The sequence below is a fragment of the Peromyscus californicus genome, unplaced genomic scaffold (genome assembly GCF_007827085.1).
Source record: "Peromyscus californicus insignis strain IS unplaced genomic scaffold, ASM782708v3 Scaffold_11__1_contigs__length_118956290, whole genome shotgun sequence".
Lineage (NCBI taxonomy): Eukaryota > Metazoa > Chordata > Mammalia > Rodentia > Cricetidae > Peromyscus > Peromyscus californicus.
This window is the reverse complement of record NW_026294402.1, coordinates 71,070,482-71,091,563: the sequence shown is the minus strand read 5'-3', so window position 1 is coordinate 71,091,563 and position 21,082 is coordinate 71,070,482. Positions and strand designations below refer to the sequence as shown.

The 21,082-nt window shown below is 37.0% G+C and overlaps 1 protein-coding gene across 2 annotated transcripts in view; it reads left to right on the top strand.

Moving 5' to 3' along the window:
* The window catches only part of Hcrtr2 (hypocretin receptor 2), a 102,116-nt gene that overhangs the window by 55,126 nt on the left and 25,908 nt on the right, over nucleotides 1-21,082 (top strand). For both annotated transcript variants that reach the window (XM_052714786.1, XM_052714795.1), the window contains exons 2-3: nucleotides 11,227-11,405; nucleotides 13,890-14,133. In XM_052714786.1, the coding sequence (XP_052570746.1) occupies nucleotides 11,227-11,405; nucleotides 13,890-14,133 (423 nt within the window). The remainder of the gene's footprint in view (nucleotides 1-11,226; nucleotides 11,406-13,889; nucleotides 14,134-21,082) is intronic.

Below are 21,082 nucleotides of genomic sequence, written 5' to 3'. Positions count from 1 at the left end.
TATCCTAATATCTGACAAAAGAGACTTCAAATTAAAACAAATCAGAAGAAATAAAGGACACATTGTTCTAATAAAGGACACATTTAACAAAGAAAACATTACAGTCCTAAACATACATGTACCCAACTCTATAACATCCAATTTCATAAAAAGGGTACTACTGAAATTAAAGACACAGAATAGCATCATCAAATTAACAATAGGTGATTTAAATATCCCACTTTATCTAATAGTCAGGTCACAAGAAGAATAAAAAAACTAAACAGAGTAACTTCAGAAATAAATGACAAAATACATCAAATGAACTTAACAGATATCTACAGAATATTCTAACAAACATTCCATATTTGATGTTTGGATCAAAGAATACACATTCTACTTAGCAGATCATAGAAGCTTTCCTAAAATAGACCACATCCTGGGAACAAAACAAACCTTAACAGATTTAGAATAGTCAAAACAACTCCATGTATCCTATCTGACCATAATGCAAAGAAACTTAAAACAGAGAGCAAGTAAATCTCTAGTAAATATCAAGATCATGGAGATTAAACAACTCATTTATGAATGTTGAATGGTTAGAAAATAAGTAAAATTAAAAAAACACAGAACAACAAAACCTCTGGAGCATATCAAATGTAGTCCTATAAGGGAAGTTATAGCTCTAAGTGTCTATGTTAAAAAGTCAGAGAGTGACTAGAGAGATGGCCCTGAGGTTACGAGCTCTGGATGCTCTTCCAGAGGACCTATATTTGATGCCCAGCACTCACATGGTGGTTCACAACCATCTGTAACTGCAGATCTGGGGTATCCAAAGCCCTCTTCCAGCCTCCACAGGCACCAGACAGACAAACAGACACACACACACACACACACACACACACACACACACACACACACACACACAGAGAGAGAGAGAGAGAGAGAGAGAGAGAGAGAGAGAGAGAGTCACATGCAGACAAAGCACACATGCACACAAAAAATAACAAAAAAATTCAAAACTCAAAAAGAGCACTAATAAAAGATTTAATGTCACAACTCAAAATGGAGAAAAACAAGCACTCACCACCCCAAATCCAGTAAATGGCAAGGAATAATGAAAGTCAGAGCAGAAGTTAACTAAACAGAAACTAGGAGAACAATACAAAGAATCAAGAAATCCAAGAACTGTTTCTTTGAGAAGATAAATTAGATAGACAGACCTTTGGCCCAGTTAACCAAAAGAAAGAAAGATAAAACCCACATGAACAGAATCCAAAACGAACAGGGGAACATCACAAGAATCACTAAAGAAATACATAATGTTATGAGAGAATACTTAAAAAATGTACTCCATTAAGTTGAAAAATCTAAAAGAATTGATAAATTTCTAGATTCACCCAAACCATGAATGTTAAACCAAGGGGAAAATAAAAAACAAAAACCTTAAACAGATTTGAAACAAATGAGGAGACCGAACCAGAAATGAAAAGCCTCAAACAACTTAAGAAGCTCAGGCCCAGAAAGAGTTACTAGGCTTTCAAAGACAATCTATAGCCATCACTTCTTCAGATATTGGAAGAGAGAGAGCTTGAGAGAGAGAGAGAGAGAGAGAGAGAGAGAGAGAGAGAGAGAGAGAGAGAGAGAGAGAGAGAAACAGAAAGAATACTTCTAATTTTTTTCTATGAAGCCAGTGTTATTTGAATATCAAATCAGGTAAAACCACCACCACCACCACCATCACCACAATAACAACATCAAAAACAAAAACACTACAGACCAATAAACATAGATTTTTAAAATCCTCAATAAAGTACTTGCAAAGATTATCTATCATGATCAAGTAGGCTTTATAACAGAGATGTCGATATTGGCCAACATACCTGTCAATAAATTTAATAATTCATATAAACTGGCCTAAAGTCAAAAAAAGTTACATGATCATCTCAATCAATGCAGGAAAAGCATTTGACAAAATCCAACACTCTATCACGATAAAAAAAAAAAAACCTCAGGGTATAGGACTAAAGGGAGAGTACTTCAACATAGCAAAGTTCATATATGACAAATCCAACAGAAGACGACAGTAAATGTCATTCTAAATGGAGAAAAACCTGAAAACAATACCATTAAAATCAGCAACACAGCAGTGTTGTCCACTGTTCCTACTCATTTTCAATATGGTACTTAAAGCACCAGCAGGTGAAAAGAAGCAAGAAAAGGAAGTTAAAGAGATACAAATAGGGAAAAAAAAAAGTCAAATCCCTCCCTATTTGCAAATGGTGTCATATTATACATAAAAGACCCCCAAATTTCCACCAGACCTCTAGAAATGTCCAACACTTTCAGCAAAGTTGCAGAATAGAAGATCAACTTACAAAAACCTTTAGCCTTTCTATATACCACCAACAAGTACTTTGAGTATAAGACTGTCATTCACAAGAGCTTCAAAGAAAGTAAAATATCTACTAATAAACTTAACTGAGAAGATGAAAGACCTCAACAATGAAAATATTAAATCTCTGAAAAAAAAGAGGCTGAGAAAGACAATAGAAAATGGAATGTCCTCACATGCTCATGGATTGGTAGAATTAATTGTGAAAATGACCATTCTCCAAAAAGCATCTTATAGAATAATGGGATCCAAATGAAAATCCCCACAATATTCTTCACAGAAATAGGAGGGAAAATAACTAAAATCATATGGAAACAGAAAAGACTCTGGAGAGCCAAAGCAACCCTGAACAAAGCAAAACAAATAAAATCAAACATGCGAAGAAAAACAATTCTAAATTGCTGTGAGATGGTCTGTATGTCAAATGTGTTGCTGATTGGTCAATGAATAAATCACTGATTGGCAATGGCCAGGCAGGAAGTATAGGCGGGACTAACAGAGAAGAGAATTGAGAGAACAGGAAGCTGGGTAGGGGAGACACTGCCAGCCGCCATCAGGACAAGGAAGATGTAAAGTACCGGTAAGCCACAAGCCACGTGGCAAGGTATAGATTAATAGAAATGGATTAATTTAAGCTGTAAGAACAGTTAGCAAGAAGCCTTCCACGGCCATACAGTTTGTAACCAATATAAGTCTCTGTGTTTACTTGGTCGGGTTTGATCGGCTTGGGACTGGCGGGTGAGAGAGATTTGTCCTGACTGTGGGCCAGGCAGGAAAACTCTAGCAACACTAAATGGATTACCATTCCAGATTTCCAGATATGTTACAGAGTCACAGTATTAAAAACAGTTTGATATTGGTACAAAACCAGACATGTATGTTGTGGGAATTTGTTCTGTTCAACCAATGACCTTTGGGCTATCTGGCCCAATGGGCGTGGCCCTTTCTGGGTATGTGACCACTTAAGACTAAGGAGGGGGCGCACTAACACTCTTGGGTGTTCTGAGACTGGTCGGTTGGTTCCCTTCACCCTTTGGCAGAACAGAGTACAACAACAGCTGTTTACTTTGTTCTGTATCTGGGAGTGTATTGTCCCCATTTTATATCTTAACAAATGCTTGATATCCTTTAACAGACTCTTGTGGGTTCACATAACATGTGTAGAACAACGGAACGAAACAGAAAACCCAAACATGAGAACACATAACTACAGTCATCTCATAGTTGACAGAATACAAAAACATACATTGAAGAAAAGACAGCAGGTTCTGGAGATGCCAGGAATACTAGCATATCTATCACCTTGCACAAAATTTAATACTAGAGGAATCAAAGATCTCAATGTGAAACTTGCAACATTTAAGTTGCTAGAAGAAAACATAGGCATTACCCGACAAGATATATGTGTAGAAAAGGACTTTCTTTATAGGACCCTGTTGCCCAGGAATGCAGGCCAACAATGACAAGTAAGAACTATCAAAATTTAAAAGCTTCTATGCAACTAAGGAAATCTTTAGCTGAGTGAAGAAGAATCCCAGGGAAGGGGAGAGAATCCTCGCCAGCTATAAGTCTGACAGAAGATTAACATCCAGAATATATAAAGAACTCAAAAATCAAAGAGTCAGGGCAAGGGGGCATTTAAATAATGGACTATAGATCTGAACAGGCAGTTTTCAAAAGGAAAAATAGAACTGGCTGTGAAACATCTCAGAAGATGTTCATCCTTAGCAATTAGGGACATGAAAATTCAAACAGCTTTGAGATTTCATCTTACCCCTGGAAGAGCGACCAAAACAACCAACAACCAGTGCTAGAGAGAGTGTGAGAAAAGGAGAAATCTCATTCACTGTGGCTTGGATTGTAAACTGCTGCAGCCACTCTTGAAATCAGTGTGGAGAACTTTCGAAAGGCTAAAAATAAATCTACCATATGATCCAGCTGTACCTCTCCTTGGCATATACCCAATGGACTCAATATCCTACTTCACAGATACTTGCTTAGCCATGTTTATTGCCACTCATTCATAACAGCTAGGGAATGGAAATAACCATTTTAATGCCCTTCAACTGATGAATGATTAATGAAAATGTGGTACATATGCACTATAGGATACTCTTCATCTGCAAAGAAAAGTGAAATCTGCAAGGAAATGTTGGAGCTAGAAAACATTATGCTGAGTGCAGTTACCTGGATCCAGAAAGACAAATACCGCATGTTTGACCTCATCTTTTATCCTTAACACCAAATCTTCAGATACAAGTATATAATTTGGAGTAACCATAGAAACCAAAGAGGTAAAAAAGGGACTTTGGGGTAAAGAGAGGACCAGAAGGATTCAGATGCTATGAAGAGGAAATGGGAGAAGCGTGGGTGAGGCAGAAGGAGGGAAGCATATATTGAAGGAGAGGGAGAACAGAAGGATAAGTGACATTAAGGATGTTTGAAAAATAATCATATTATTTATATTTTTCTAAAATTACATAAAGTATATATTAGTATATGTGTTTACACATATAAAAACACACACACATATATATGTGTGTGTGTATATATATATATATATATATATATATATATATATATATATATGCTTTCAATGAAGTACTTAGAGTGATAATGCTCCCCTCAAGAGTCATAGACTAACAAAAATCCCATTACCAGACACAGGAAAACCTTTTTAGAGTTGCTGGCCAGGGACATCCAAGAGACTCCCTAAACAATATGGCTATATCTACTGCCCTTGGTTGCCTCCTAGAAGTTGAGGGTAAGCTCCTATTTCTGAAGACACTGCACTTCAAACACTAGGCTCAAAGGAGTCAAGTTAGATGATACACAAAGTCTCCTCCCTAGGGACTGGCTTTCATAATACAAGCTGCCAAGGAAGGAAAGAAATCAATAGTCCTACACAGCTATGATGCCTATAAATATGAATAACAACAGTGACCACTATAATAAGATATCCCTAAAGGCATAAGAGTGGCAATCATATCTTGGCAGTAACCAAGATATGTCTAATTGTATTTAAAGTCTGCTTAACAGGAGGGAAATCACCATACTGGTACTAAATACCTGGTCAACTGCCTGGGGCTAGTGAGGTCATGAATATTAAAGAAGAGCCTACTACTGCCACCTTCATAAACTAGTATAATTTCTAGGTGCATTCTAAACACTTACTCTTACACTCACAGATATGTATCTCTCTCAACCATTATCAAAGAAGCTTCTCTTTGTAGCAGAGAAGATCATTAAGAAAAGCTACAAGTGGTCAAAATACAGAGAACAAGTGATCACATAGTTCTCAGGACCAATTGATACTTCAATAACACAACCCCCATACCTAAGGCTGAGGGAACATTTCAAGAACAGAGTAAAGATTGCAAGAGCCAGAGGACTGGGAAATCTGCTGTGCAATTTTATCTCCTAAAAATAACAAGGAAGCTACACTCATGATACCTTATCAACATGGCTGCCTTAACAAGACATGAAGAATGACAACACCAATAGATATGTTAACATGGAAGCAGGAAATATCACAGGATCCCACCCCTAGACAAAGAACTACAGGCAGGTACGGAATACTAAGAGATACAGAATTAGTCTTCTACTGGGATGAGCCTCCAGTTGACTATCTAATGTAATGTGGTTGCCTTCTTAATCATATATATCCAAGAAATAGTAAACACACTCAGCATGTTGTATTTATATATTTGTACATATGTGTATATATAATAATAGTAATTAAAGAAAAAGAATCAATGAATTTGAGAATGAGCAAGGGAGCTACAGCAGGAGTTGGAGGGAAAAATGAGTGAGAAACTACATAATTAAATGTGGTGATATTTTATTTGTGCTTTAATAAAGTTTGCCTGGAGATCAGAGGAAATAGCAAGCCATTTTAAGTAAACAAAGAAGTTGGGCGATGGTAGCATATGCCCTTAATCCTATCACTTAGCAGGCAGGGTCTCTGTGTGTTCAAGGCCACACTAGGGAACAGGGCCAAGTGTGGTGACACATGCCTTTAATCCGAGTACCAACCATAGAGACCTGGAGGTCTGCACAGACAGACAGAAAGTGACAGAGCTGTGTTGAAAGTTAGGTAGCTGGGCTAAGAGAGCCAATGAGAGGGCAGAACTGCAAGGCAATAAAGGCGTGGGTAGACAGGAAGTAACTCGCATTTGGAAGCTGCAGAGTTGGTGAAGTAAGGTTGGCTGGTGGCTTTCCCTATTTCCCTGATCTAAGGCTTTCACACCTATATTTGGCTCCTTGTTTTTTATTTAGTAAGACCTTTTAGAACTTCGTCTACAATTAAATATTAATTTAACCAAAAAGAAAGCCTGGGTGAAGATTTCCTATAGAGACAGCTCCTGTGAAAGTTAAAAGAGTTGTAACTAGAGTATGTGATCAAAGAACACTGTCCATAAAGGTCAAAGCACATGTCATGTCAGAAGCTTTCAGGAGGCTATGACATTGCTGGTGCTAATAGTTAGAGTGACACTGAATATTTTCAATAGGACTAGGAGAAACATGACAGATGAAAGATATTTTGGAGATTTCAAGCATTGATCACTGGAGGAAAAAGGAAGGATATTACATTTCAGGGAAATAGAAAATCTGGGCAAAGGCTACAAGCCTAGCTTTTGATGAATTTGACATGCTGTGGAAAAAGAAAGTGGTTGCTGTTGTAGCTTGGTAAACAAATACATATGTGCACAGATTTATGAAACATACCTGCAGGGTTGTGTGTAGTTTACAGGCCATTTAGAAACAGATCCTGACACTGTACAATGTTTTCACAAGAGACGCCAGGGCAATGAAGATAGAACCACCTTGCTGTGTATGAGGAGAATGTCGAAAGTTCATGGAGAAGCAAAGCCCTGTGAGTAAGCAGAGTCATAATCTATAAATATTGGGGCAGACATAATACAAACTCTAAACTTATTTTTAAGTGACAGAATAACACAATCACACAGAAAGCTCTAATATGAACTGCTCCATTACTCTTCCAATAATGTTCCTTATTGATTTTTTTCCTTTGTTACCCCTACTGGATAATAATGTGTTGTGGCTAATTCTGATTTTCAGTTTTGCAGCATTTGGAATCACCAGAGACAAGCATCTGAGAGGGTCTGTGAGGGATTTTCTTGGTTATGTTAGCTGAAATGAGAATGCCCCTTTTAGTGTGGTTGTCAATACTTTATGATTTGGGGTCCTAGTTTTTCATATATTTTGATCATCCTTTCCCCTTCCCCAGCTCCTCCTCAACTCCCTAACCACTCAACTTCATGTTCTCTCTCTCTCCCTGTCTGTGTCTGTCTGTCTGTCTGTCTGTCTGTCTCTCTCTCTCTCTCTCTCTCTCTCTCTCTCTCTCTCTCTCTCACACACACACACACACACACACACACACACACACACACACACACACACACACACACACACACCAGAAAGAAAAACAAACCTATGGAGTTCATTTTGTGTTGCCCATCACTCCTGGGCATGAAGCCTAACTTTGAGTGTAGTTGATATACCCAGTGACGCCCCACTGAAGAAAGCTTTGCCTGCAGATATTAATTGCAAATGACTTCTTGGTCAGTTGTGGGATTCAGTGTTCACTTCCCCCTGAATGCTGGAACCCCACCTGGGGTCACAGATCTGCCACAGTCTCTGAGTTGATACATGCATCTGACCTGTTATGTCTAGAATATGCTGTGTTCTTGGAGTCATTCACCTTCTCAGGACCTTACAATCTTTCTGCCTCCACTTCCACGTAGATCCCTTTTTATTGGTTGTTTGCTCTTTTGGGAGGCCTGCCTCCAAACTCCCAAATAAATTACACAGGGAGGCTTATTCTTAATTATAAATGGCTGGCCCTAGTTTGGCTTGTTTCTTACCAGATTTTCTTAATTTTAAATTATCCCCTCTACCTTTTGCCTCTACCTTTTGCCTTTTCTCTATTTCCATAACCTTACTTTTATTCTTACTTCGTGGCTTGCTGTATAGCTGGGTGACTGACCCCTGATGTCCTCCTTCTTCTCTGGCTAATTCTTCCCCTCCCAGATTTCTTCTTCTGTTAATTCTTTCTGCCTGCCTGCCCCACCTATCCTTTCTCCTGCCTCACTATTGGCCATTCAGCTCTTTATTAGACCATCAGATATTTTAGACAGGCAAAGTGGCACAGCCTCACAGAGCTTAGCAAATGCAACATAAACAAAAGTAACACACCTTAAAATAATATTCTTCAACAATCCCTGAGCCTTAAGGGGAGGGGTTAGATGAAGACATCCCAGCACTGATACTACAAAGTCTGTCACTCTCTGCACATAGTCCAGTTTGGGTCTCTGTATTAATTGTCATGTACTGCAAAAAGAAGCTTCTCTGATAAGCGTTAAGCAATGCACTTATGTCTGGGAATAGCAATATGCAGTTGGAATGATAATAGTAAGATAGAAAACTTAGCAGTCATCGTGTTCCTTGCTCTGGCATACTACACCTAGAAGCACGTGCATTTACATATGACTCATTGAGAGTCATTATTGATAATCTGGATCATCCTCACAATACAGGGACCAGAGTGACAAGTGATACAGAATTTTAGGTACATATGAAAGTCTTAAGAATTTAGGTGGAGAAGACAAGACTGGGAGAATGGACATAATGGTGGTCTTTAAATACTTATTCATTATAGCAACTGTTCAATTTTGCTGCTTACCTCCAGAAGATACAGTGAAATCCTGGTCTCTATTGTCCCAGACAGTGACTTTCTCTGTATACACATACTTTTAAATTTTTATTTGACATGTATGAGTGTTTTTCCTGAATGTGTTTCTGTGTATCACTTGCATGTATGGTGCCTGAGGAGGCAGAAGGGAGCATAGATTCCCTGAAACTGGAGTTACAGTTGTTAGCCCCTGCCATGTGGGTGCTGGGAACCAACCTAAGAGCTAGTGCTTTGAACTACTGAGACGTCTTTCCAGCCTGCAAAGGTGATCCTCTTTGGAAATAGGGTCATTGAAGATCTAATTTGTGAAGATGAAGTTTTATACTGCATTACGGTGAACCTGTAACTCCATACAGATGTGATTCTTGTAAGAAGATGACTACAAAGATCTAGACAAAGGAGACTGTCATGGGATCACAAAGGCAGAGATTGGAGTTACACAGGTAAAGATTTCCAGACTCAGCCATGATTACTATCAGACCACAAGAAGTTAGGAGCAAGCAAGGAAGAGCATTCATACAGGTCTGGAGGGTCAGCATAACTAAATGTGTTTTTAAGCACTATGTTCTTTTCTAGGTCTAAGTTGTACAGTTTAGCATACATTAAAAAGTACCAGAAATATTCAATGATTTCCCATTTTATTATTACAAACCATAATAATGTTTTTTAATTGCTAGGATATGTGTGTGTTTCAAGTATTTATGTGAAATAACTTATTTGGCAGTATCACAGGTGAAAACATTATAGTGTATCCTAGTTAAGACCACCTGATGTTTTAGCTGTTATATTGCTGAAACTAGAGGATCATTCGAAGTACTCAAAATTAAATTTTCCAAAATATAAATATTTTATTAAATTACATCAATTGAGAGCTGGTAGCCAATTTCAGCATTAGGAACTAGTGAAAGTATTTTTTCCAAGACAGGAAACTCCTGATGGTAGATGATTGTCAAAAATAAGTTCTTTTTCAGGTACTTAAACTTAACAAAAGGTGTTTGTATTTCTGTTCTACTTCTTAAGGTTACCAGTCACAGCATCATTTGGGCTAGCACAGCTTTAAACAGGAAATTTTCCACAGTGCATGGAAGAGGCAACAATGTGTGATTTCAGGGTGATGTTCAGAGCCATCAAGAGTAATGAAAAAGAGAGGACTGTAGCTTAGAATTTAAATATACTCTGTTATAACCTCTTCGTTTTCAAAAACAAAGACAGCCTAGGTGGAGAAAGAACACATATATCACTTGGAATTTAGTATCTGTCATTAACTGCTTTTATGCTTTATGAGTTCTTAAACAAGTCCAACAAATGTCCTTGTCTCAATTATCTCACATATTGAAACATGGCTGCTAATGTCTTCCTTAAGATTTGTCCAAACAGAATAATATAAATATGTCAACTATTTGGCTGTGTCTGGATAAGTAGGGGTTGGGTCCTGGCTGGATGATAGGAGGTTGTTTTATTTGTTTGTTTGTTTTTCTCTCCTGTAGTTAACAGTTTTCCTCTGTTGGTTGTCCACAAAGCAGATTTGTGGGAAGACATGGGTCAAGGTCATGGATGAGGCAATCACGTCTCTTTGAAGATTACTAACTCTAATTCTCCTCATTCAATTCAGCCTCAGCAACTATTTTCTTTCTTTTTTTTTTAATTTTGGTAGGGTTTCATTGTATGGAGTTTTATTCAGTGTCTGACTGATCTGGAACTCACTATGTAAACCAGGCTAATCTTGAACTCACAGAGCTCTGCCGCCTCTACCTCCTCCCGGAGCTGAGGCTCTATAAGACTAAAGACATGTGCTACTATACCCAGTCCAGCAAAAACATCTCTTGATGTTTTTCTACATATTGAGTATTGAAATAATAGTAAGATCAATCAGGGGCTGCCCTTTGACTTGACTTACAACTCAAAAACAGCACAGCTCTTATGAACAGGAAATAATATAGTGTCAGGTCAATGAGCTCATTAACCTTAGATTCCAAATTCCCAGAGATTAATGGACTGAATGAGTACAGCGCAGCCTTAAACTCTCCTCTTTTCAGCTCGTGTGTATGGACTTTGTAACAGTGCTAATTCCTTTGACTTTCCTCATTGCTACCTAGTCTCTTTGTTTATTTCCCATCTCTATTTCTTTCTATACCAGTCTGTGTGGCAGTGTGGAAGAACCACCACATGAGGACAGTCACCAACTACTTCATAGTCAACCTTTCCCTGGCAGACGTGCTTGTGACCATCACCTGCCTTCCAGCCACTCTCGTTGTTGACATCACTGAGACCTGGTTCTTTGGACAGTCCCTCTGTAAGGTCATTCCTTATTTACAGGTAATTCTTTTTGAGGAATCTTTTTTTTTTTTTAAGGTTTTCAATTATAGTCAGGACTGTCTGGCAAAATAGTTAATGAGTTAAGAAATAAATACAGATATTCAGAAAGTAAAAAAAAAAATTAAAGAAGATAACACTTGAGATTTGCTGAACAAGCAAGTTAATGCCTAAATAAAATTGAGGCAACAATGCTGTTAATTACTTCACAGTCTTCATCACTAAATAAATCATTTGAACAAAGTAGTGATTAAGCCTCTCCTAGTTCAAGTAACTGCAAGCATTTGTTTTTCTTTCATTTTTTTTATTTTATTTTATTTTATTTTGTCAGAGCTGAGGACCAAACCCAGGGCCTTGTGCTTGCTAGGCAAGCGCTCTACCACTGAGCTAAATCCCCAACGCCAAAGGTGATCTTTAACTTTTTGTTTGTTTGTTTTTTGTTTTTTGTTTGAGACAGGGTTTCTCTGTGTAGCTTTGCGCCTTTTCCTGGAGCTCACTTGGTAGCCCAGGCTGGCCTCGAACTCACAGAGATTCGCCTGGCTCTGCCTCCCGAGTGCTGGGATTAAAGGCGTGCGCCACCACCGCCCGGCTTGTTTTTCAATAATCAAGAATATCCTGGGTTTTTTTTTTTCCCAATGATTCCTTTTCATCCTAAGGAATTGTGAGGCATGTGATCAAAGAAGGGGAACTTGAGACATCAGCTCTAGGTTTGGAATGTCTGTCCTGCCATCTCTAGATGGTACACTATCAAGTGAAATACATAGACTCTTGGCAATTCACTTACTGAAAATGGTAATTTTAATAAGATCTACCTCATATAGCTGTTGTGACATATTATTTAGATCATTTACATAATTCTGTTGGCTCTGTGATGACCTCATCGTGAACTTAAAGCAATGCATTCAGAGTAAGAATCAGTTACCAGTATCATCACTGGATGTCTCAGTGGTAAACAGTGAGTGCAGCCTTTCTGTATCTGTTTGACAATTGTTTTTTTTAATTAATAACAAATGCTTTTAAAAGAATCAACACTTTCATTTCAAGTCAAGTAGTTTTTCTCTTATTGCCACAGCCTAAAACTAATTGCTTTCACCCCTGGTATGTGACCTAAGTATTTATGTATGTGGGTTATAGTACACTTTCAATGTAGCCAAGGCTATACAGGAGTATTTGGTTATATCTGACTTTTACTAACTTAGTAAGATTTATGTTTTCTTTTTTCTTCTAAAGCAATAGAACTTAGATTTGTGAGTGATACACTATAATACTTTGGCAAATTCTTAAATTATTTAAGAATCACACAAATGTAATAAATTCAGCCGAATAATTAAAATAACTCTCTTACATATTTAATAATTTGTAATTCTATAACCAATAATACCTATTAGATCTTTATTGAGCAGTCTTCATATACTTTATTCCCTAATACTGACATGTATAATTGGCTCTTTTAAGAGGGAAGGCACCTAAACCTCTCAATAGTCATCAACTATCATAAGATTAACTTATCCCTCCAAGAGTTTAGAAATGCTATAGATGTAGTTAGATTTTCTAGAACTCTAGGCTCCAGAATGGAAGATGAAAATCATAGTATCATGATAATGTCATCATTATAAGTATAATAAATAATAGCAAATGCATAGTGCTTGTTTGGAAGCCTTCAGTTGGGCATTTTGCATCTCAACTTACTGTAATTCCATAACCCTGTACCCTAACCCTATTAAAGATAGCTCCATATGTTGATTATGTGGGAATCAACAGGGTTGAAATGTTAATTTCTTTAAATTTCCAAGCTGAAGAGTCACTTGTGATGTTATTTACGTACAAGTCTGTACCGAGAGGATCTACATGTGTTTAGGAGCAAGTTACTATTCCTGTAAGTGAGCAAACTATAGTGCACATACTCGTGTACAGAACCTCTTTTACTGTAATCTAGACTTTTCTTTGTATGCAATATATTGAAAATAAATTGGAAAAAAATTACCCTTTGTTATTTAAAAATATGAAAGAAGATACCCATGATGCATTTATGCTAATGAAATGTAACCAGTGAAAACTTACATGATAATTTAAAATACACATGCCATGTAATTATTTTTGATTGAAAGGGAATATACCCATGTATAATTTCTTTTCCTCTGAGAATACTATTTGCACTATCAGTAGAAAAGCTACAAAACTAAGTAGATATAGTAATTATTCACATATTATAAACTAAGCTGTTAATGTGAGAAAATTGAAAGGTTTCAAAGCACCTACCTCACATCTGAAAGGAAATACAAAGTTTCCTGATGCATTTCTAGTTTTCTATTTTCATTATCCATTTTCTTAACATGAAAGTCATTTACATGAATTCATATATAGAGCGAGCTACCCTGAATTCACTTTTTTTTCTGCTGTAACTACCTTGCTGATAAGGCAAATGCTCTCACATTCTTTCTGACACCTAGCAATTCTCCTGAACCGTGTTCCTTTCTTTCCCTCCAGACTGTGTCAGTGTCTGTGTCTGTTCTTACACTGAGCTGCATTGCCTTGGACCGATGGTATGCAATTTGTCACCCTTTGATGTTCAAGAGCACAGCCAAACGGGCTCGAAATAGTATCGTCATCATCTGGATTGTCTCCTGCATCATAATGATTCCTCAAGCCATTGTCATGGAGTGCAGCAGCATGCTCCCTGGCTTAGCCAATAAAACCACCCTCTTTACAGTATGTGATGAGCACTGGGGCGGTAAGTAGTTTTTGCTCATGTGCTCACAAATAGGCAGGGTATCTGCAAATATTGGATTAGCATCACTATTGCTAAATTAGGCTTATATATTTTATTGGTATTTGCTAAAAGAGATCACCAAAAGGCCGAAAACAAAGTTGAAGCACAACACAATTTCATAAATAATTCACATCATTTGTAAGTGCTTTATGTACAATTTTTAATTTTCATATTTTTCACAATGGAAATGTATAGAGGAGTTATTCAATGACTCATTTTTAGTTATTTCTTATTTATTATTTAAAACAAATGAACTAGTCAATAAAACAAATCAAATTACAAATTAACAGTTTATGAAAATCAATACAAAAGTTTCTCAAAAAGCAAAATACAGAGATTATATATGAGCCAGTTATCCCACACCTTGAGCAGAATCCTCAAGGATTTTATATCTTATTTCAGAGATACTCGTGCATTTATGGTTAATACTTCTCTATTCATAATATTTAAAAAAGAGAATCAGCATAGATGCCTATGAAAATGTGGTACGTATCACAATTGAATTTTATCCAATCATAAAGAAAAATAAAATATCCAGGAAAAATGGATGGAGCTACAAAAATATTACATAGAGTGAACCAAGGTCCAAAAGACAAACGTTACATGTGCTCTCTCATGTCTGTGTCTCAGCATCTAGTTTTTGAAAATGTGAATTTATGTGCAAATGAAGGAAGGTAGACACCAGGAAACTAGAAGGGGGCCCATGAGAGGGGAAGAAAAAAAAGACACTTTAAGAGAGGGGGCAAGAAGAGCGAGAGAACACATACACTTTAAAAGTGGAATGGTTCATCCTGGGAATGGAAGGGAATAGGCCAGAAACGAGGCTAGGGAAAAGTGGGGAGGTGTTCACCCGAAACTAGATACGCATAGAAAACACCTTAAGAAAATCTTTGCTGAAAATGTTAAGAGAACACCAATAAATTCTTGTTTTCTTGTTTAAAATAAAAAGACATTTCTAAGCTGGTTCAACGTTATGTTATCTGAAGTTCCCAGTTTCTTAACTGCCTCAGATGAAACTAGGTTTGCGTTCATTTGTTTGTCTGTCTTCAGTTTAGAACAGTGTTCTGAGAGCATTGCCTTCTCACAGAGACACTCAATCACTGAGTGAGGAATTATATCAGTTAGAGGTCAACTCTGTATGGTGTACATCTGTACACACCTAGCACCCATGATAGTGATACATAAACAAGCAGAATTTTGGAGGCCTTGTGATTCTTTGCCTCAAAACCCCTAACCGTGGGAACATGGCTATCCATTCATGGCAAAGACACATATGTGGACAGAAAAAAAAGAATAATAAAAACTGACTGTATGTTTCAGTATGACATGCATTAGCTACATGAAAGGAACAAACTGGCCTCTTCTAGTTAATTACACTGAAATTGCTCATCCTTACAGAATTTACACATCAGGAAAGAATGATTGTTAAATAGACATGTAGTCACACTGATTGGAAAAAATGAATCAACCCAGGTGACCTGGAAGGCTCAGGTAGATGGATCCTGAATCCTAAGCCAGACTGGGCTGCACAGTGATGCTCAGTCTTAGGAAAAATCAAAACAAATCAAAGCAAATCAAAACAGAACTGTAATAAGTAAAACTTTACAATTTGAATTTCCTGACACTCAGGATATTAAATCTCTTCTCACTGAGTTTTACTCTTCTTTTCTAATGTTATAATGCTTTTGATTTTTGTTTATCTTTTATATTTTTTATAAATTTAATAATACAGCCAAAAACAAACTGAATGGAAAGTTCCTAAATATTTTCCTTAAGTATCCTATGTCCCATTTATTTAATGTGCAGAAAACATCTAGAGTGTGCTAGGCATTGTGCCTAAGAGAACGCATTCTCCAGTGAGGCTGAGAGACAAACCACAGTGTGATTAATGGACTTGTGTACTGAGTACTAGGGACGTAAAGGAGAGAACAGCTTCAGTCCTGGCCATTTGGACAAATGTCTTCAAAGGAGATGCTAATATTTCGGCAAAGTATTAAAGGTGAATCTGAATTCTGCCAACTAGGAGCAGGGAAGGGATATCCCAGGAAAGGAAAAGATGTGTTGCAGGAAGTACAGTAACCCACTCACTGGGCCCCCATCTTAAGGGAGGCATAGCTCCTGGGGTATAGGCAACCTGAAGAAATGACTTTAGCGGAGAGTTGACCCTTCTTACATGATTTCTTTACAGTAAATTTTAGCTGGAAAGCATCCCGTTACCCATAGCCTGACCCTTCTTAATTCATGACTAAATTGAGCCCTACAGAGATTACACTGTCTGTTCAAGATTATAAAGCAGACTGTGCATGTCAGTCGCAAGAGTCCTACTGAAATGTGGGAATCCTTTGAGGTTATGGAAAGGGTTATCAGAGAAAATACTTAGTACTTAGTAAATAACAGAAAAAAATTTCTAAGGTATTTTGGAAATGAGTTTCATTTATATGTTCATGGAGTATAATATAAATGATTGCTCTACACACACAATCAAGCATCATTAACTCCATTAATGAAAAGATTACCAAACTACAGAATCCTATCAACCTATCAATAAATGTAATTAAGTACCATGTTGTGTTTTTATAACATCTTGTATCAATAAATGTAAACATAAAATTTATATCTATTTCCACTATTTTTTTATCTAGCTTTTATACAGATATTCAAAAGTCATTGATAAAACTACTTGAAAGTGATTCAATAACAGTCCACAGTTACTCAAAATGCTTCTAAGGGCAAAAATTAATTAATATTGAATTAAAATGATCATCTATAAAATAATCAAACAATAAGAACTATTCATTTGTTCTTCAGTTATTCAGCTATAAATTATTGATAGTTTACTGCTTGTAAGGAAAATATAAAAGAATTTAAAATAATTTCTGATTACTTAACTCCTCACAAATCTTATGTATTAATATTAAGATTCTTACATAGAATACCCCCTGTTCATGGAGACTATTTAAAATTCCATGCCCAAACTGGAAGATTAAAGGTCTGCAGAGGCATTATAACTCTCTTAGTTTGCTCTCTGTTGCTGTGATAAACACACTGACAAAGCCAACTTGGGAGGAAAAGCTTATTGTGTCTTATAGCTTATAGTCGACCATGAAGGGAGGTCAGAGCGAGAACTTAAGGCAGGAACCTGAAATCAGGAACTGAAGCACAAGCCATGAATGAATACTACTGAATAGCTTGCTCCCCATGGCTTGTCCAGCCTGTTTTCTTACACAACCCAGGGACATCTACCCAGGAATGACATTGACCACAGTGGGCTGGACCTTCCCACATCAATCATTAAGAAAACCCTACACAGACTAACCTACAGGCCAATACGATAGAGACATTTTCACAATTGAGATTGCCTCTTCCAGAACACTCTAGCTTACATTAAGTTGTGGAAAAAAACAAACAGGACAACCACCATAACTCAAAACATCACACATCATGGGAAACACTTTTTAATGCTACTTCTCTATATGGTGGCTATCCCTAATATCCCAATTTACATATTGACTATAGAATACAGTATCTTCTATTCGAGATTAATTTATGATCTTGGATTCTTATTTTTTAATCTGTCCCCTAAATTCAATAAAAACAGTTACCAAAAAAAAAAAAAAACAGTTGTGCTTTAATTATCAAATGGTACCATATAGGAAGAACTCCCATTGGCCTCTGGCTATCAAATCACTTTGAGAAGTCACTCAAATAAGTGCCCTTCACACATGGTGCAAGATGACTGGAAACCCCTTAATGGCCGTGCTGCCAAGGGTGAATGGCCATGCAGGGACCAATGATTTCTAAAATGATCATAATCGTCATATGCATGGTTGCTGAAAACAAAAAGACAGAAAACTCCAACGAAGAAGAAACCAAGGTATGTGTCTGAGACGTTAATTTTAACATGCAATGCAGGTCTGTACTATCAATGTCATTGCTCTTGAACATCACCATTCACCATGTTTATTATTCGCTTCAGTCCCACCCCTCCATATTTATAAAATTGTATAATGTCCAGGATTATTTTCATACTTTCTTGGTTAGTAAATGAAAACTTAGTTCCTCAAGATAAAGGTTTTTTTTTAATTTTTTTTATTTTCCGGCCCCCCTCACCTTCCCCCCAGTCTACCCCCCAGTCCCATCTCCTCCAGGGCAAAGCCTCCCCCGAGGACTGAGATCAACCTGGTAGACTCAGTCCAGGTAGGTCCAGTCCCCTCCTCCCAGGTCGAGCCAAGCGATCCTGCATAGGCCCCAGGTTTCAAACAGCCAACTCATGCAATGAGCACAGGACCCGGTCCCACTGCCTGGATGCCTCCCAAACAGATCAAGCCAATCAGCTGTCTCACGCATTCAGAGGGCCTGATCCAGCTGGTGACCCCTCAGCCATTGGATCATAGTTCAAAAGCCCAGGCTTTTCTAGAACTCACTCTAAAGCCCAGACTGTCCTCAGACCCATGATTCAACACATAAATTGCTACTGCCCAGGCCTCCTGAAAACTAGGATCACAAAGGTGAACCACCGCAACCAGCAATGACTGTAGATTGAAAATACCTCTCCTCCTGGAGCTAACAAATTGTACTTTGGTGGTCTGACAAAAAACAAACAAACAAACAAACAAAAAACAATAGAGTGAGCCTTCCTTTTAGTCAGAGTAATTATGATTTTTGTCTCATTATGAGAGTTAGAAAGTACTTAAATATAAATATGTGTGTATCAAGAAACAGTTACAATACATTCATTAAAGGGATAATAATAAAGCAATAAATATTCAGGTAAATTTAAAAAACCCATAAGGGTTAAAAATTGTCAAATTGAATATTGGCAAATTATATTTAACATACTTGTCCCTGACAAGTATAGCATAGGGAGAATGTTGTAAATTTTGAATAATTAGGTAAATAATGCACCGTAACTCTTCTGAAGAGTAGTATTCTTTATTCTCTGATTTTAAAGACACTCTAAATATCCATATTTGTGTCTGATTCATTGATTTGTGATAGCAATAGGTAGGTAGATAGATGATAGAAAGATAGATAGATAGATAGATAGATAGATAGATAGATAGATAGATAGATAGATAGACAGACAGGTGACATATGGACCTATAGATTTGTACAGAGAAGAATTTATTTAGATACTGCCTTCCATCAGTTGAATAAAGACACTGATTTTTGTTGTTGTTGTTGTTGTTGTTGTTGTTGTTGTTGTTTTTGCTGCTACTGCTGCTGCTGTTGAGACAAGCTCTCATATTATCCCATTCTGGCACTAAACTTGCCAGACAACTAAAGATGATCTTGAACTTCTGATCCTCCTGCCTCTACCCCCTAACTCTGAGATTATAGGTGGGCACCGCCACACATGGTTTTGTTCAATGCTAGAGATCAAACTCAAATCATGATAGGCAAATATTCTACTGACTGAGCTACATCTTCAGTCTGAGACATAGATGTATAGTCATCAGCCTTCAAAATGCTGATTACTAATTCAGGCAGTGTTTAAGCAAAACAAAGTTTATATAACTATATTCTAGATTATGTTTCACAAATATATATTGAAGAAAATGATGATTATCAAGTGAAGGACTCAATGATATTTTTCAATACATGCAACTTAAATTTTCAGTAGATCGAGTTTTCAATTAGTTCTAAATTTAAGAATGAAAGCAGATTTTTAAGACTGTTACTATTATAACCTCTCCAGTGATACACTATTGCTAGCCTGTAGTAGAATTTTGCTTGATCAGCTTTTCTGCATAAGTAATCATCATAATATATACTTACTAGCTAGTTATTAAATTTTCCACTTATTCAAAATCACCAGAACTCACCTTCTTTCCATCTGTTCAAAACACCAAATTGCTATGGCAGTAATGGTATCTGCTACTATAGTGGGAAAAATGTACCAATTAAATCTCCTTTCCTCCACCTGTTCAATTTAGTCTAATGCAGCTATTAGAGATTCAGTATGCATAAGCTTCAAAGGTGTGCGTGTGTGTGTGTGTGTGTGTGTGTGTGTGTGTGTGTGTGTGTGTGTGTGTGAAGTACATGTGGCATGTATTTTCTTTAAAACAAATAATAGTTCAAAGCCACTGAGGTCCCAAAGAATTGTTGCTTTGAAATTGACCCAGCAAATGCTGTTAAGCTGCTGTACTTCAAATGGAAATGATATCTGTTATTACTCCAGTATTTGAATTCTATCACTCTTTATTCAATGGCCTGTTTTACAAGATAAACTTGAAAGGAAGTTAGAAATGAATGGGGCAGATAAGTGTCTCCTGACCCAGGAAGGGTCTAAAAATGACACCTCAAATTGGTTTCTTACACCTCCCAGCAGCCTATGTACCATGCTGTTCTTTCTATAGAATACAATACAAAAAATGAGAAACAAGATAATTTCAGAGCGAAGAGTACAAAAAATATTAGACTCAAACTCAATCAATCCCAGATAAGAAGTTATGAATTTAAGATGGCAGAGGCCATTAAAATTATGGATATGTTTAAAATATAACCAGTAATATAACTAAGTGCAAGATTGCTAAGTAAATGACCATTATTATGGTCATTAATGCACTTATTATGATGCATCCTAAATACAAATTGCTCTTATGATGAATTTAATCAAATATTCAAGGCTTCATTCTTTATATCACTTCTTAATTAAATGCAGAGGTGATAATTCCACAGCTGGCTTAGTCACTATTCTATTGCTGTAAAGAGACACCATGACCAAGGTAACTTTTATGAAAGAAAACATTTCACAAGCCTACAGTTTTAGAGGTTTAGTCCATTATCCTCATAGTGAGGAGTATGGCCACATGCAAGCATACTTAGTATGGAGAGGTAGCTGAGAGCTAAATTCTGCTTCATAGGTACAGAGAGAGCCTGGGCCTGGCATGGGCTTTTTAAACTTCAA